At 44.1% G+C, this 19,353-nt stretch overlaps 1 protein-coding gene across 3 annotated transcripts in view; it reads right to left on the bottom strand.

Annotated features, from left to right (window-relative positions):
* The window catches only part of FAM219A (family with sequence similarity 219 member A), a 96,384-nt gene that overhangs the window by 32,088 nt on the left and 44,943 nt on the right, over positions 1 to 19,353 (bottom strand). For all 3 annotated transcript variants that reach the window (XM_042028713.1, XM_042028712.1, XM_042028714.1), the window contains exon 2: positions 7,301 to 7,400. In XM_042028713.1, the coding sequence (XP_041884647.1) occupies positions 7,301 to 7,400 (100 nt within the window). The remainder of the gene's footprint in view (positions 1 to 7,300; positions 7,401 to 19,353) is intronic.

The raw sequence follows: 19,353 nt of genomic DNA, 5'->3' as shown, positions 1-19,353 counted from the left end.
ACACATGGGGTACTTGTCCTGCCTGCCACATTAGAGCTGCGCCTTGCAGGTGGTTCTTTGGCTGCACCACTGGCTGGGTCTGGAAACAGGGGGTTCTGGTGTGCACAGCTGGATGTGACACTGTCTGCTCTGCCTGGAACAAAGACTTGAGTCACAGAAGAAGGGTTCCTTGGGTGTACCTCTGTTCATGCTCAGGTGAGGTCTGTATCCAGGACCACCATGGTACCCTCCCCTAAAAAGAAGTCTACTACTTACAGGACACATAATATGGATGACATCCTTGTCTATTCTGCTCTCCTGCTGTGGGGGAAAACAAGAAAACAGGAAAGGAAAACAGAAACCAAGGTTTTTGTGTTTTTCTGAGTTCTGAGTCTCCAAAGGATTCTTTAGTATCTCACAGAAACAACATGAAGTTTTCAGGTTGCTATGAACATCCTCTGTGCCTAAGGATAGCAGCTAAAAACCAAGAATTGCAGTGACTTTACTATACCAGGACATGCTCCTTCCCTTTGAGAAGTGTATGTTATTTCTATTTAATAGAGCTTGATCTGCTGATGGAGCATTTTAGTTCCCACATTCAATAAGCAGACAGTAACCTTTCCCTGTTAAGAGCTGAGTGTGCAGCACAGAGAAGACAAAGTGGCAGCCCACATCACTTGAAAATCAGAACAAATTCAATTAACCATCAAGTACAGTTTAAGGCTCATCATTAATAAATCAAACACATTAAATAAATGCATCACCCAACACTGTCTGTAGATGCTGTGGTCTGTTCTGGAGCCAATTTACATTAATTATACTGGACTATACTTGCTTCCTTCAAGTGCTAGGCAGAAACTCATCTACCTTTGGAGACATCAGAAGGAACTACAGAAATAGCAACACCTGGGTAGCTCAGAACTGGGGAAATGTTACACTGGTGGAACCTACATTTAAGGACACAGGGCTTTTGAGAAGCCAGAGAACAGTATTACTGCCCTTTTCTGTGTTGATTTTTTTAAAGATACCGACATCTGAGCAGGCAGCCTTGTCATCTCAGTTGCTGTTAATCTTTTTAATGTCAGGAACAAGCTGTAAATCACCTTTGGGGACCTCTTTGTTTTAAACCAGTTCTCTACATACTTCACAGAAAACAGTGATGAGAGTAACACATACTTGTGTAACAAGACCTCTGGACAGACCACTGTGTGGTGCTGCCTGCTGGGGTTAGGCTTTGCTAGACCAGGTACTTTTTACTGTCCTCACTACTTCAGTTACTGATTTTTTTCTCCTTTTTATCAGAGAATCTCAACAATTTGCTCAATTTGTTTTTCCTCACAACCTTCTGAGCTGCTTTGCATATTTGAGGTGACTGACTATAGTGGGCAAGACAAAGAAGAGAACCTGTAATTTGCAGCTCTGGGCTTCTCCTTCAGGCATGAAACCCCCATTCAGGCTCCGGATGCTGTGGCCCATTCTCAATACAAAATAAAATAATTTATGCAGAAGCAGATCTTCAGGATTACCTCTCCTTTCTAGACTACTACATTGTAGACACCATAAAAATATGGAGTAGCTAAAGGATGGCCAGGTAATACCCCAAAATTATCCAGTTACCTTACAGTTTCCTTCTTCATGACTTTTTACCTGAAGGAGTATTAGCCAAGAGTGGTGTGTGCAGCACAAGATATGAGTGGGTGTGAGTCTGTTGGCCTGTGAGGTGTGTTGGTACCCAGGAATGTGTCACGGGAAAGGGGCACATACCACCGTGGAGGGCTGGGACAGGCCAGTGAAGCCCTGGTGCACTGGCATAACAAATCAAGCAAAATTGCAGTGATACAAAAAGCCAGGTCATTTGGTGAACATCATGCCACATCATTCCCATATTCTTGTGCTCGTGCTCTGCTTCTTGGATTTTGGAACCTCCCTTCCCTCTGTCGCACTCCCTCACACATTCCTTCCTGCCTGGAGCTCTTTGTTGAACTCCAGTGATTGCTTTGTTCCAGTTTGTCTGAATGGCTTTACTCTTCACCCAAGCCTGTCTCAGGCACCTCTTTCTTTCTGCCCCTCTACTTCTCGTCTAACTAATCTGCAATAATATGCCTGTCAGCACTGGTTTTCTGCCCTCATCTTTGCAGCTCTGTCTGCAGACAGCCCTACTAGCCTTAATGTGATGCAGCTGTTCACTCTCTCATCCTCTCCAAAAAGAGCCTGGAAATATCCTACAGGAAGGATGCTACCATAAATCTGTGTACACCATTTCTCTTATGAATGGAAAGAGTAATAAGAGATTAAAAAAACGTTTAAATAAATGCCTCCCAAGCTCCGTGAGACTTCCGAGTGGTGGGCTGCGCTTCTGTCTTCATGAAGAAAATCAATAGCAGTGCTGTATTGTTCCTGCTCTCTGGCTTCCATCCCGCCCTTCCCCCCCATCCCCGTGCAATGCACAGACTGTGTTCAAGGAAATGGGTGCTCCCAGGGGAGCAAAATGGCTTTCTGCACTTAAGGTAATGATGTCACTTGAGGTCGCCATGCAAACAGTTATGGATATGAAAATCTGTAGTTTTGTCAACAGAGCTGGAACCTGGGGATCTAGCTTAAGAGTTAGAGCCTTTTTATAAAATGTTTCCCTAATTTACCTACAGAGCATCTTCCCAGAAACAACAGCTGCTGTACCTAATTAGCATTAATCACCTTGTTACAGAAGAGCAACTGGGAATAGTACAGTACTTGAAATACTGACAAAATGATACACTAATGGCATTGATCTGTCCAGCCTACTTCAACTTCCCCTTTATTATTCTGTTTTCTGTATGAACAGCTTCAGAAGTCACAAGTTTTGGAGCAGACTGGGAAGCGATGATGCAGAAAAGGAGCCACAGATGGGGGCAGATACAGAGCCTTTCAGCCTACGCAAGATGCTTGCTGCCTGCTCTGTTTACGACTGCACTTCCCAGTTCTGCATCCTGACCTGTGGCAAGAGCAGTCCTGGAAGGGGATCTCTGAGCATGGCATCCTTTTGAGAACACTGTTCTGCTGTGTGCTTCGTGGCTTTTCAATGGAGAGCTTTAGGACAAGCTCTGAACACACACCCTACCCCAGGAGAAGGGGTTAAATACCTACGCCAACTGAAAGATCAATCTCAGAAGCCACATGGGGCAGTCTGTCGTTTACTGGGATCAGAGACCTTCTGTAAAGTTTCAGCCAGAAATGCACCAATTTTGTTAAGCTGAACCCTGAGGGCTTTGTAGTTCTGACTGATACTCCTGGTACTATTCCTCCCAGATCACACAGCAATTCAATATCTGCCATGAATACACAGCAGCAGGCTGAAGGGCAGGAGCTAACAACCCAGACATGTCATCAGCCTCTGTCTCCAGATGGATTATCTCCTCTGTTCATTTCAATCCACCAAGATGGGGCTCAGTCACAAATTAGTTTTGTCCAAGTCAGACACACCAGGGAACACCATTCTCTATGTCCTTGTGACAGTGTTTTTGCTGCTGTTTAACCCTACCAATTCTGCTTGGTCTAAGTGAACAGCATTCCAGTAACTTCCTTGAGGTCGGACTCAGTTTCTCTAGCTTAGACACTCAGTTTTTACATACTTTTATGACCCCTTCGAGGAACCTTCCAAAAACAGTGCCTTATTCCCTATGTAGTCCAAGGAGAGGAGGTGCTTACATCTAAGGCCACAGGCACCTTAGAGGGCTGAAGGCTGATGTGAGTGTCTCTGCCTCTCCCCCACATGCTCATCTGCAGACAGGCATGCAGGACATTTACTGCCAGGCTCTCAGTGTGGTGGATGTGCTGATGAAGATGCCTCTCCCACAATCCCTCATCCCACCTGTTGCTTGTTTCGCAGCACTCCAACCACTTTCCACATTGCCCATTCTGTTTTAACACAAACTAATGTCATCGACTGCTAGGTAAGAAAGATGCAGACTGCGGGTAGGGATTTCAGAGCAGAGAAGGGAAATTAAAAATGCGAACTAGAAAAGCAGATGGCATAAGCTTCATTAAAATAATATCTCGTCTCCTGGGAATGCTAGGAGGATCTGTTGCCTTCCAGTGGATGTGGTGCCCTGAGATTTACACGTGGGGATTATTCTGTTCCTCCCTCTCTCCTTATCATAACTCTCCTCTGTTTTCAAAAGGCTTGTGGTATGTGCTCCATCTGGATATGGCTCCTAATAAGGATGTGCTGGAGACATCTCCTAAGCACTAATGTACACCCAGCCCCCAACCTGTGCTGTCAGGAGTCTCCTTATCAATGATCTGAAAGAAAGAAAGAAGCATGGCTGAGCCTTGCAGCTCCTGATAGAAAGACAAAGTGTGAGTGTTAGAAAAGGAACAAATTCAGAATTAATATGGATACAATATCAATAAGGGGCTAAAATTATGAACTGTGTGAACTGGGAGATCTTATTTTCCCTTGGTGTGAGGTTCTTTTTCTTGATGGCCTTAGCATCAAGCACTGTTCCATTTATAAACCACGTGTAACCTTCAGGAAGTCGCTAGAAATATAAGACAGCTGTGAAGTTTTTCCTGTATCTAACTGACCCCCCTCAAGCAAACACGTAGCCAAATGTATTTATTTAGGGGTGAAGAAACAGCCAACGAAAAGACCACTCAAGCAGCAGGATAAATCTGTGTGCAGTTTTCACGCTCTTTCTGTCACACTTCAATCACTGCAGTGTCTGGAAGCAAATGTTGTATTCATGCTGGGTTGGTATTTAATTGAGCTCACTTGAACCAAACTTCCAGCAAGCACATACGACAGATTTATACATGAATCTTTGCAAACTGAAAAATGACATTTATCAACCTTCCATCAGAACATTTGACATTTGAACAATTGATTCTGATTTGACAGTGAAAAATGCCACCATCCACATGGAAAACCTGCAATAGGATTGAACCCCTAGATGCTACCATCCTCAACAATGGCTTGGCCAGTTAAGCTACTAAACATTTGTGTACCACTTTAACTTTTTCTAGCCTTAAAGAGATTAAAAGAAAATCTGACAAGTTTAATGCAGAAGGGACAAAAATATCTAGTCAGGGGAATGGGGGCCAGAGCTGGGAGATGCAATGATTAAGCTGCTAGAAAATTCTAGAGGCTGGGCAGATTTTAAGAATAAGAGCAGCAGGAGCTGGTGTGGATTAAAGGCATGTTACACTGGCGACAGACAATACTGTTAGTCTCATTTTGCCTCAGGTAACCTAGAGCTCATCTGGATATGGCTAAGAGTAGAGAGCTGATCCAAGTGCTACTAGGTATGTGTTCACCTCATTAGAGGGACACTGTTTCCACAGAGAGGTGTTGGAGCAGACTTCTCTCTGGAGACAAGGCAGGAAGATGCCTGTCAGTCTTGCAGGACAATTCCCCTTCAGCAAGTAGGTTTCACCCACTATTATCTTCATAAGCATACTGTGGTCAGCACTGAGTTCACTTGGCGGAAGCACCAGCTGGAAAGGAGGTCCTGGCAACAGTGTGCCTCTACCTACTACAAAAACTGTTCAAACACTTCAATGCCTCCCTTTGACTCTTTATGCCACTCAGCACTGGCTAAATGAAATAGAATTTTTCCTGTGTGGAAAAGCAGAAGTTCTGGCAGAAAGGCTAATCATTCTCTTCTATCTGATCCCCAGAAAAAAGCTTGTAAATTCTGCAGAAGTGTGACTGTGGGCTATTATCATGTATTAGTCCATTTATATAATTACTAACCTTCCAACTAACGTAGTCATCTCCAGTTGATAAATTCCAGCTTACAGAAGATCGAGTTTCTCCTGTCTTATTTTTCTCATTTCTATTATTCCAGTTTTCATTGTTTTATCCTCTATGCCATTTCTGAGTCTTTATGGGACTTGTTCCTCCCAAATATGCTCTACTAAATTTTCTTTGCCGACTCCTGCTTTTTACGTAAAAGTCATTAATGAACATATACATAAAATGACTATTGGAGAACTCCATCAGCAATGTCCTTTCTCCTGATACTTTCTCCTTCAACACCACCTGATGTGTTTTGACTTCCCAAGTTTCTTATTCTACTGGCTTTATTTATAATACTGAGGTTTGTTAAGGATCTTCCTCAAATTACTTCTCCATTTAATTTGTATGAATTGAACTTGCTTACCCTGAATCCAAACCTATTTTCAATGATTTGATCTCCTAGAATGCTCTCATGACTTACTAAAGCCAAGTCTAAAAAAGCACCATTTCCTGTCACTTTAGTGAATCTCAGGAGGATATTTTTATTGCCTAGAAAGGCAAGAATATTGCAGACTTACCAATAATAGCATCAATTGCTATCTAACCGGTTTCCTGGTGTTAAATTATCCAAAACAACTACTAAGTAATTATCTGTCTAGTAACATTAAAGAACTCTCTTGGCAGTGAAAAAGGATCTTGGTGTCATATGGCATGCTGGCAGTAATTATTTTTTACCAAACTATGAATTGTGCTGTCATTAACACACACTGCTGCTCCCTGCCTTTTCCTGAAAAGCAGTCACTGGTTTTAGAGTATTCATGACTTGCATAACCACCCTCAATCAGCTTCAGCAGCATCCTCTCAACGTCACTTGTTCTGATGTGAAGGACAGCCAGGGGACTCCTTCCTGCTCCTACACTTTTTTCTACACTTAGATTCCCCTTTTTTATCAAAAAGCACACTGTTCCTTTGGCTTGTCTGTCATCAGGTTCTTGAAGCCGTGTGGCTAAATAGTTGCTCAGGTTTCGAAGGCAGGACAGGCATGTGTGGACTGCTCTTGTAAGCATTAGCCTTGAAAGGAAGCAGGGTCTTGTGCTAACAGGATGATTCTGCTTCCAGAACTTAGTAAATATTGCTCAGAAATAGCAAGACTATTTGTATGAGAACCTTTACAGACCTAAAAGTCCTCCATTTCACAGTAATGCAGCTCTGTCTTTTCCTGGTAGTGTCTCAACTCTCTGATCCTTTCCCTTTTGTTTGCAACTATTCTGTCTTCTCTTCTTTTTACAGTCCTTCCATAGTATCTTCATTCTTTACCTGGCCAAGCCTTGATCTGAGCTTAATAAAAAACCTGTAGGTTTAAAAGAACTATGCCTTGCTTTTAAGGCATAGCTTCCTTTCTTTACCACGTCCACGGATACAGGGGCTTTACATGTTTGTAGGTCAGTTCCCTGAGTCACAGCAGCAGAATTACAATGATAAAACTGCTCTGCGAGCAGCTTGGGCCTTGCTGGCATGCTCAGCCACATGCACGGAGATCTGCACATGATCTGGTATTTCACGCCTTGGATTCAGCCTTTTCACTCTCCATCAGCAAAGACTCACCTAATTTCACTTGAAGGGGGGATGGCTTATAGTTCATGGCTACAGTCTCTCCCTCTCTTGTATCACAATCTCTGTCCGAAATAGCTGCAGCTGTTGGATCCTGTTAAGAAAGAACAGAAACAAAACAGAATGGTTTAGCTGAAAGTTCTACGCCCTCTTCTCTGAGTGGCTATTAGGCGACTCCACCCCCTTCACATTCAGAGGGAGCAGAGAATATGCTGAAACCCAGGGGCAAAACACAGAACTTTGGAAGCACATTTACTATCTTAAAAGTACCTCTGGAAATGCCAAATTTCAACATCAGGCTTATATGATGGATGATACTGGGAATATAATGTGGATGGTGGGTCACCAGTTCAAATTCAGCCTGGGCTGGCAGTAGTCCCAAATAATTTTCATGTGATGACTCCTTGGGGTGTTGTATGAAACACATTTACAGTTTCAGATGAATTCCAAGTGGACCACTCGACCTCAAACTTAAAACTAAAAAGTTTGAGACCAGGTCTATGTGAAAGTCCAGCTTGGAAGGAATGAGGGCTACACAGGCAGGAGAATTCAATTTCTGGTCCCTCTTGGGACCTATTTCATGGCTGACAGGAAAGATCTGTCAGCAGAGTACCTTTCACTGTCACTAAAATTTCCCCCCCCAAAAAACAAATCTCCCCAAACACATTCTGCTCCTGCCTCCTGGCAGACAACATGTACTGAACTCTGTGGTACAACACATCAAAAAACTTAAGAGAGAAACTAACTACCAACTCAGACAGTTCTACCACTGATAAAAAATATCTGAAGTCCTTCCACAGCAAACTGCAAACCTCTCCACTTAGCACCATAGTGAAAATTAAAACTGGTTTTCAAACATGTTCTTATTCCCACCTAGAAGCCAGAAGTTAAATTGAACATGCACATACATATATGTGTATGTAAATTTGGGTATATCATAGGTAGAGCTGCACAGGCAAAGCAAACGTTCAGCTTTAGGTCCAATATATGAATAAACCATCACTTGTAAGAAACGGAACCAGGCATCATAAACTAAATACTAGAATACTATTCCAAACTGGTGAATTGATATTGTCTCTCTCTCTGTTTTTGGAGTTTTTATTTTGTACACAATTTCTTGTAAAATGCAACTCATCACGGCACTGACACCTGTATGCAAAGCAGAGTCACTGAGTTTCAAAGCAAGATAACATCACTCTTCCCTCTCAGTAAAAAAAAAAAAATCACTTGTTGAGGCACTCTTCTGCCTGCCTTCTCCCTGCAGTGCACTTTAGCTCTTTTTAATACACTGTGCTTAAGAGAGAAAATGTAATTTTTGAATTAGGCTCTACCTTGGTGGAAACGGGTTAAATAACATATGTAGGGTTGTAAGATTTTATCAAAATCCTGCTCCTTTGCACTACCCAGTAGACTTAGACAGTACTTAAAATGGATGGTGCTTACAAGACCTCGCATTCAAGGACAAGGGCAATTTCTTCTGCTTTCACTCCTGTACTTCTCCTCTAATGTAGCAGTTTAGTGACTAGTTAAAAAGGTAAGAGCAATTTGAAAACCAAAAAAAAAGTCTCCAGGAGAACATTTAGGCATAAATCACAGATCAGCTCATGTGGTATCCTTGGAACATGGATCTGGTCTCAAACATGCCCAGACGAAAGGAATAGATCAGAATCCAAGCTACAGGAAAGAATCATCATGGTGTGGCCTCTCACCCTTCAGGGGAAGGGAGCACCCAAGATTTGTAGATGCTTGGGGACAAAAGGAATGTTTGAAGTTAAAAGGTTCACAAAATCTTACGAAGTTCTGTTAGTAAATTACACACTTGGCATGGAAATTGGTACATTAGTTCTTGGCCTCCTATTAAGCACCCAGCAGTGGATTTAGGATAAAAGAGGGAGGTCACAGGAAAGAGAAAAAGAGATACATCCCAGAGAGAGATGAATTAAAGAGGGGTAGAAAAAAAGAATATAAGAAAGAGAGCAAGAGAGAGAGATATCACCAATCCTGGCTCCATTGCTGATGCAGCTGATGGGGAGTGCAGCGTCCTGGGGTGCACACACACCTGGGCTTTGTGGGGGTACTTTTTATGGATGAGCTTCTGTGCACTGGAGGTAAATTTCTCTCTTTCTATGTAATTCAGTTACTGTGCACAGTCCACTCTCCCAGACCCTTCCAGAAATGGGCTGGAGGCTTCAGGGTATTTGGTGGTCTCCACATCCCCCTACAGTCCATGCCTGCTTCTCGACCTCATTCCTACACTTGGGCTGTGTTGCATTGTGCTTACCTCCAGGAGCCAGGACAAGGATGTTTGTCCCAGAAATGTGCTGTTCTACCTCCATGTGGGCCCTTCTCCAGCCACATTCTCTATTCTTTCTTACAGTGTGTTATTACTAACAATCCTTGGCTGCTATTACCAACAATCCTTGGTTGGCACCACAGCCATCCAGCTATCAGTGTTTGAGACATACACATAAGCTCCCTTACCTTGGGGCTTCTACACATGGGAATAGCTAGATCACACAAAGGACATGTCTGTCTGTCAGACATGCTAGAATCCCTCCAAGAGGGATGTTTAAGATGCTAAGTGGCACCATGTAAGTCCAGGCTTCCTGGATGAGAACCTTTTCTCTGCCAGTCTGGGAAAAGGCAGGATACAGCCATTTCTAAGGAACATGACTCCAAGAGCTGGATGCGTCCTAGCTGTTACTGAACACAATAAACAAGTCCTTGGAGCCCCAATATGCTGGCTGCAGGAAGGCATGGGAGTAGACATATTATGGGAAATGACACAGTGTGATGGCCACATACTGTCTTCTGTGCTGGTGCAGTCCAGCAGAGAGTCCACTGAACTCAAAGCCAGAAGCCCACAGGGCAGAGAGGGAGTCTGGCCATGCCTGGACTAGTCCAGGTTCACATTGTTAAAATCATGCTAAAACTCTAAATCCAAACCAGCTCTTACTTTTCGTGGCAAACTGATTTGCTGACAGTAGCTTTTCCTTTGTAGGTAACCTGACCGTGACATTAGACATCCATTTGCATCAACAGAGGGAGGGGAGAAATGTTCTGAGGTGCCTTTGAAGATTTGAACTCTGAGCCTGGACCAGTGGACTCAGCTGGAGAAATCTCCAAAATGGGCTCTAGACCAAACACACAGAAAAGGCTTCCTTGGCCTCCAGAGAAAACTACGATGATTTTCAAGAAGTGATTACTTCCATTCTATCTAAGACACTCATCTTAAAAGGAGATGAATCTGTCCTTGGAGATGCATTTCCCTCTCCCCACTGTCTAGAGAGGAGGCCTGGTGGAGCTTCTGACACTGGAGGTGGAATGATGCAGGACACGGCAGTGGAGTCAGCCCTAGGAATTCTTCCCCAAGGTTCGGCACAATGCTTTTCAGCCCCAGCAGCACATGTTACAGCTGAGTAGGAGATCCACGACTTGCACAGAGAGATCACAAGCACCATCAGTCTGGGCGACCACCACTGCATGCATGGGCCAGGCCCACTCCTTCCAGAGAATAAAATGGATTTGAGAGGAAACCGAGCCAGGGAAGGTGTCCCCAGTGCCCACATCCCTGGCCCAGGAGTGGCAAGACACTGTCATATTTCCCATCCATCATTTCGCAGACATTCTGCAGCAATTCACAGGCCTCCATAGTAACAATGCCCACTGTGAAAACAGCAGCATTCCCACGCCAGCTCGGCTGGAGCTGTCTCTGCACAAACATGCCCTGCTTCTGTGCATACTGAATGGATGCAGTTCTCTCTCCATAGCTCAACTGCCCAGAGAAACGTTTACTTGACTGATTAGCCTTTTGCTTGTGAATGCCTAAGAGCACACTGAGATTCAACACAGGCTTTTGCTATTGGAATTCACTTGGCAATTTTTTTTTTTTCACAAGCCCACCTAGACCAACACACTCAGCTCTGCCCCCAATATCAAAATCTCAGCTACATGGTGTGACTCGTCCCAGGACAGATGATGTGATTTCTTATTGCTCCCTGGGGACAACACAACACTCCCAAACAAAAGGCAAGTGCTGAGAAGTGCCTGCAGGATCTTTAGACAGCTAAAGGTATTTAATACATTTAAGGGATGTTTTTTTGTTCCTGAGGCCTCTGCATGTCTTCATTCCTAAGGAAAAAATACATTCAATCAGAGCACTGCATGAACATTTGGCTGGGGCCAGAGTTTAATCAAAGTTTTCTCCCCACATGCCCACAGCTTAATTGAGCATGCAGTGTCACAGCATTCGAATGGTGGGAAGTTTTCTTACTAGATTGTTTGTTTCTATAGGCTTGACACAAAGGATCTTGAAAACTGCCGTCCTGCTAGGAGCAGCCATATCCCACAGTGTGTACACCATGTGCCATTTCTGAACATCAGAAATTAGTTCCAGCAAACCTCTGAGGAGCAGGAGTGCTGTGAATCATCAGCATGCAGGAGCACAGAGAGAAGGTGAAAACACTTTAAACTGAAATCTGGGGTTTAAGGGAGATGGCATGCTTAGCAGGCTGTTTATATTTTCTCTTTTAAATCACTTTCCATTTTGCAGTACTTAATAAGAAAGCATCAGCTCAAGAGCCTTTCAGTCGTATTACCTACCTCTCCCAATAACCCACACTGACTATGGGAGGGAAATTGCCCCAAATGATGGAGCTGGGTGCTTGGTACAAACTCTGCCTTCCTTCACAGCCAACACTTCTGACCCCTTGTAGGCTTAACAAGGCCCCACTTTACACTCTGCAAATCCTTGGGGACCCCAGAACATGTGGAAGGGAATGGGCACACACAATTTCTGTGGTCTTCAGCTACACCTCAAAAACATATGTGTAACTTGAGAAGTCTCTATCTGCCCCTCAAAATCAGTCATATTTACAGCTCTTATGAAAATGTTCTCCACTTTTCTGTCTGTAGGAAATGCGATGATCACCAAAGCAGCTCTGCTGCTTTTTTCGGATAAAAGCAGAGGGGCGTGATTGCCCTCATCCTCTTATCTCAAGGAAAGACCCAATATACAGGGCTTGACCATAATTTCTCTCCATAGTTCTGAGGCTTCTGTCTGTCCACCATCAGTTGAATCAGGAGGAGCCAACTCATCAGGAATATCATCCAGCTAACTTGTCTCTCTCCAGTACCCACCAATGATGTGCTTGCTGTCTTCTGTCCTACTTAAAAGATGCTGGAAGTCTCAGTACCAACACGTGTGTGACAGCTTACAGTGAGTGCTTGCAGCTCAGGAGACATCTGCTTTCTGGAGCTGCCCATGTGGATTGCATACTGCACGCAAATGCTAACAGGAAAGGACAAGTCCAAGTGTTTTGTTTCTTTTCTACATCAAACATTGAGTTTGGAAAAAACAGATAGATGTTCTATGCATGAGGGACTGACTTAGTGAGCAGAAAAACAAGTGAGAAACCACACACACCCTGAATACAGAGGGTACATGTGGGTCAACGAGAAATTTCTATGATTCCAATGTTGTCATTCAGACTCTTGGGCTAGAATATTGTGCTGCTAATTAATATTTATACCTTCAGTCTCTGCCCTGGCAACAGAAAATCCTGTGCTGTTGGCAGATTCCCTCTGCCTCAAGCTGTACCATGCCAGGTGTTCCTGAGAAACCTGGCTGTCGGCAGAAAGCTTCTGGGGAGGGGACTCTGATGGGCACAGGTAGGTAAAAATCTCACAGTGTTTTAGGCAGCAGACCTCTGCAGCCTCTACATATCACTGCAATACAGACATAAGTATCTATGAACATGAAGTGCCCAAAAAATGCACCAGGAACAAAATTATTGGGAACCAAGATGTGCCTGGTTTGATGTCTGTGTAAGAAACAGCATAAAGGAAAGGTTCAAATTTATAGGGAATCAGATTTACAGGGGATCAATCCAAGCCAAGAGTATAGATGAACAATGATCAGTAATAATGGCATGTTTGGCAAGAGAAAGGAAAGCGTCACAGGACAATGTACAGCAGGAATGGAACCAGAAAGCCTCACAAAAGACTCTCTCATACTCTCAGGCTTCAGCTTAAGGAGTTTTGGAGCCCATTCCTTCAAGGGAGATGTAATCCCCTCATCTGTCCTATGGATACAAGTTAGGAGCTACAACCACACCAGAGCACTAGAAGAATGGAGTTGCTCAGAGAAGAAAGGGGAAGACTAAGGAAGGATATAATAGATGCATTCAGATACATAAAGGGCCGGCAGAGAGAAAAAGAGGAGTATTTTTTTTTCATGTTTCTGATCACTAGAATAAAAAATTATTATCTTAAATTGCATCAGGGTTATAAGGAATTACACAAAACTGTAGAGGTAAGGCTAAGGAGCTGTACACTTGCCTGATGAAGTTGTGGCATTCTTGTTGCAAAACCAGATTAGAAACTGATGTCACACAAAGTCAACAGAGCTGATCTGGTTTTCAGGCAGACTGATCCTGATTTGGTGCAAACTGTGAAGATCCCTAGCCTTTTTAGGTCCCTTTCCCCCATCTGTCTTAACAGGAGAAGAATTTGCTTCTAGGCCAGACTTATTTAGTCAGGACACCAGTCTATCCTGCAAGAGAGGTTCTCCAAATTCCCCTATGCACTGCCAAGGACCATGTCTGACCTCCACCTTCTCTCTGGGAGAGCTGAAGAAAACAATCTTTTTCCTAGGTCTCACATGTTGAAGGAGCTCTAGAATCACATGGGATCCAGAGAAGAAGGCTCCTGGGAAGACATGATTGTCACTTTTCATCAACACGTGCACTCTGTCAGATCCAGAGCAGTAACTGTTTCTCCCAGCATCCCCACCTTCCCTTTACCAAAGTAAAAATAAATGCCATTTTGGCGACACAGTGACTGATGTACTGAAAAACATTCTGATAGCTACTGACTTGGTTTCAACAAAGCAATAAACAACAACTGTTTATTGACTTTCTACTAGCTCTGCCAATGCACCACTTACAACATTGCTGTTTTTCTTTTCTGAGCAACTACTGAACAGATCTTGTTTAACAAATTAGGCCTGCAATATCCACTACAAGATCCAGATTTTGAACCTGATTAGTTTATAATTGTAAGATAAATTGGTGTTTGAAACCATTTTATTTCAGCAATTGAGAAGCCAGCAATGTTAATACTGCTGCATGACTAAAACCTCTAGTGTTATTAATTAAACTGAACCAGCATGTCACTAAAGTGACTTTTTGCGATGTACACCTGCAGTTGGGGTAGCTCAATTTACTGACACGTAACCAGGAGTTCAGACCATTGCTTTGCTTCAAATGGGGGCAGAAGAGAAGTGCCAGTCTCCCTGCGGATGCTGCAGTGCCTGTGCTGAAATGCTCCCTTGGAACCCTGGTCACAAAGGGCCTGCCCAACTGCCATATCCAGGCTGAACAAAATGCAGCAAACAGAAAGGCATAAGCTGTGGAAAGGGAACAAGATGTTTCAGTGGTCTGTTTTCCTAATCAAAAATGACATTTGCAGCACAGGGAAGAAAATATTTTTTTAAGATGATGATGTATGACTAATCTTGGGAGTCTACAGTAGCAGAGGAAGCACCAATTCAGTAGTGAGACCAAATACTTTGGGAAAGCATTTGAGGGACAAAGAAGAAAAACGGGATTAATTACATGATTTCTGTTAGATTTCCCTCTGAGAAACCAGCAGCACAAGCAGCCCCTGGTCCTTTCCCTTCAATCAAGATAGAGTATATTTAACACCGTATATCCCTCCAGGCTTTTCTCACACACATAAGCCATCTCTATTATCACATGCATTTATAAGTTTAGTATCTTGTGCTAGCTTTACATGATTTAAATTGGATCATTAACATTGCAAATTAGAGAAATGCCACACTGCACTCCCCACTGCCTGCACTTGCCAAGTGGCTGGCATGTAATAGCTATTTAAAACCAGCTATTAACTGAGGTACGTTTTCAGGATGATTAAATATCAAAATAATTCCTTCCTTGTAAAGGATATATACGTGAAGATATTATACCTTTCCCCTTGTACCTCTGATTATACAGCTACAGCTCCAAGGTGCAACATGAGTATTCAAGGTGCTAAAGCATCACAGATTCCTTAGTAGCTATTGTAAGAGTCAGTTTAGCAACTGGCATCTGGCCAAACCAGGATCATAAAAAACCCCATACAACTTTACAACTGCTCTTTAAACCTCAACTCTTGAGGGGAGGATACCCCTAAAATGATTAAAAAATTGAGCAACATGTCAGACCCAAGGTCACAGTGTGTTTGGAGGTCAGAGGCACAAACAGGAGCCCAGACCCTTCGCTGCACATTCCAGCTGAATCCTATGGAAAACTGCATGGCCCTAGTGCTGTCTGCAAGGGACCACGGCAGGTTCTTGTAGCGACTGAATTCATGCCCATTGGTTATTGTTGAGAGCTTATTTCAGGTCTGATCCCATCTTTACTTCTTCAAGGCTTTAACAGAGCCTCACTGAGGGGAACAGTCTGTTTTGAAACAGCTGTTCTCCACCTCAGATGAAGACTTTCACAGACTCTCCTGCATGGTGGAGGGGAACTGTGCTTCCTTCCCGTGGACAACTCTGGGGAACTATGCTTCTTTTCCATGGACAACCCTAACACCTAGCAACACTGGCTGAGGAAGTGCAAGTGGAGCCATCATTACTGACATGCCATGGTTGTTAGCATACATAGAGTGGTTTACGGATCCTCTCCACATGCAGCTAGGCTGTCCCAGCTGTACATGGAAGACAAAATCAAAGTTTGCCTGAAGGAACACTAGAAATTTTGGTTGGTTCTAACAGATACTACAGAAGTGATGTATTCTGGCAAAAAAATACCTGGTGCAATACAAATGACAGTAGGAGAGCCCTGTTGCAGGGATGTTAGTTCCCACCAATGTCCTGGAGATTGGATAATTGCTTCCATGGGCCATTGATTGGATCCAGCATGGAAAATATGATGTTATTAAGCTTTCAGAGTCTCTGGCTGTAACAACAATAGTCGGAAAAGCTGGGATGGCTCCACATCCACACCTTTCAATAGACCAAGGGCCCTAATCAGTGGTTCAAAGTCGCAGCTATTACTAGCATAAATCTGGGGTTACTTGTTCTTTTCCAGATGGTTTGGGTTTTGTTTTTGTAAGGCAGCTGATTTTTACATGTTCAACTTCCATACAAGTGTAATGAATGAGGTCTTGCTTTTCGCTTCTGGAGTATCACTGGCATCTTTAATCCAATACCTCAGATCCTTTTCTGAGCTGTTGGATTGCTTCTTCTGTTCACTCCTTCTCCAATAATAATTTCTCATCTGGTCTCTCTCCTGCACCTAGTAAATCTCCCTTCTTCCAGAGAGCAAGGGTGTCTGGCTCTGCAAGCTCTCTGACTGTGGTCTCAAGCCAGGAAAGGAGACAGGCTGTAAGCAGGATACAAATGAAGCTCCAAAGAAGCACTGTGGGGCTCCACCACTCTGGAATGGAGGCTCTCCAGGGAAGCAATCATAGCACCAAGCCTGTGAGATTTAAAGAAGCATTTGGACAATGCTCCCGGGCACATGGTGCAACTTCTGGGGTTGTCTTGAGCAGATCCAGGAGTTGGACTCTATGAACCTTGTGGGTCCCTACCAACTCAGAATGTTCTGTGATTCAAGAGATTTATCAGGAACCATAATGGATGCCCAGTGGCATTCAAAGCTTTTCAACAAATATAAAAACCACGGACTTTTCCAACACATCCCCAAAGATGTGCAGCTGCCCAAGGCTCATGCACCAAGCACATCTACCACACCACAGATAGGTGTGGAACTCAGTGGTGGACACCAGGGCTCAGAGCTTTCCTGGGAGGAAGGCCTGAGAGTTCACTAGTTCATCCAGCAAAGGTGGATCCCAGTGATAAAAAATTGACAGTTTCTCTGCACTAGTGCAGAAAACAAAGCCACCAAGCTCAGAGTTCAGCAGCCCTTTTCTCTTTAGCACCACGCTTTCAACTTGTCCTGAGAGACAGAGAGCTCAACCATCAGATTTCCATATTTATAAAGAGAGAGTTTCTGTTTAGCCAAGCTTGCAACAGAAATAACCCCGCAATCAGCAGCAGGAGCAGCAGCACGGCAAATGCATTTGAGGGGCACGGATGTGAAAGGCAGGGGAGATCTCTCTACCTTGGCATGGCTTTCCAGCCCTGCCTGAGAAATTCTGAGGGCACAAACCATTTTGGCTTCTAAAATAAGAGCTTGCCTTGCCCCCACCCCATATACCTGTATCTCTGTGACTAATTAGCATCCAGAGGGATACAGATTCTCTTCTGATAAAGCAATGTTTGGCTCCCTTCTCCCCTGACACATTTGTATTAGAAATATCCTCATTATGTGACTAATCAGGAAAGCTGAGACAAAGGCACAGAAGCTGACTTAAAGGGAAATCACTGATTTTTATAAAAGCCGCTTATAAATTATTCTGTCTCCAAAGGGAAGGGATATTTCCTCCCCTCCCAGTGCTGAAAAGAAAATGCAAAATTGAGGTTCCTGAAGAAAAACCCATTTTTATTACAGAAGTGGTGGCTTTTGTAATTTCCACTATTTACCAAGCTTGCTCCCAATTCCCTTGTTTACTGCAGGGTTGCAGTTTGTGCACTGCAAAGATCCTGGAGAGCCTGCCAGCCCCGTGCTGCCCACAGGGGCTGGGCTCAGCAAGGTGCCTGACAGCTGCAGCGCTGTCCAGTGCTGTGGATGGGAAGTGACAAGGCTGGTCAGCAGTTTACCACATTGAGTTTAAAAGTCAGCAGCGCACAAAACGTCAGCCACATCCCTGGCTGTCCCTTGAGAGGGTCTGAAGATATTTTAGCTACATCTTTCATGCAGCACAGTGGGCTGAGTGAAGACTAGAATGTATTGAGGTAATCTGTGCTTGGCAGAAGGTCTCTGAAATAAAGGCAAGCAGACACCATTTAGCAGCAGCAGAAGAGCTTTTTAAAGGAATTTGTTTCCCTTCCACGCTCCCTGGAATGGAGCTGGTGTCCATCCAGCTCCAGCTTGTCTCCTTCACCTCCCGTTGACAGCACCAGAAAGAGATATCAGGCCAGACAGCTTCCGCCTCGCTTCTTTCAAGGCAGCCCCTTTATCAGCTGAAATCAAGCCATCTGTCCCCGGCACCCTTTGAGGAGCCACAGCAGATTGTGGAGCATGGGAGGATGCACTGCATGATGTGGAAACAGGAGGTCGAGGGAGCTCATTGCACGCACAAAAATCCAAACCAGATGCCCGTTTGAGCTGGGAATGGAGATGAAAAGGTGAGCACACCATCAGTGCTCCCTGGGACAGGCTGAGGCACATGCACAGGCTCTTGGTCTTTGTTCAACTCCATCCAGGCTGCTGCTCCTTCTGATGCAGATACACAGACCAGCCCCAAGGCCTTGTGCTGGCCCTCCCAAAGGCTTTGCTGGAAGGCAAACTGCTGTGAGCCATGGCGGAGGGGTTGCCTGCTTTGCTTTCTAAGTGTGACTGCCCAAATCTTTGCATTTTGAGAGGCTTTTTTCAGTTGCCAAATGTCTACTCTTTGGGGTGAAATTTGGACATACTTCTTAGCCTAATTTGAAATATGTTCCATATTCATATATAATTTGAAAAACTCCCTTTAATATCTTTCTTTTGTTGAGGTGGGGTGCTGGGAACATGTTTGGTCACCCTGAGCCTTCCCCTCTAAGTGATATCCCTCTCTGCAAGTACAGCCCCAGGCTTAGGCTGATGAGGGCAGGGGGACTGGCAGGCGGCAAGCAAGGAGGAAAAGCAGGATCTGGCAGTAGGACTAGAGCTGGCTGGAGAAGGTGATGGAAGAAAGAGACTGGATGGATAGCCAGATAACCAGGAGGAAAAAGAAAAACAGCTGAACGATGTTCCTAGAAGAACAAGTCCAAGAAGAGAAGGAAAAGACAGAACAGGGACAGGGAAAGGCACCCATGGTTAAAAGCACTGGAGGACACAGCTGTCAGATGTCAGTGATGTACCCTCCCAGGCAGTGCTCTGCCAGGGCTCAGAGAGGTGAAGGACAACATCTGACCAGTGCTGTTACTTCTCTAAGTG

Source organism: Corvus kubaryi, unplaced genomic scaffold, assembly GCF_017639235.1.
Source record: "Corvus kubaryi isolate FWS band 111438036 unplaced genomic scaffold, C.kubaryi_AGA036_p1.0 37308, whole genome shotgun sequence".
Taxonomy (NCBI): domain Eukaryota; kingdom Metazoa; phylum Chordata; class Aves; order Passeriformes; family Corvidae; genus Corvus; species Corvus kubaryi.
The sequence above is the reverse complement of the archived record's forward strand: the minus strand, read 5'-3'. Positions and strand labels throughout refer to the sequence as shown.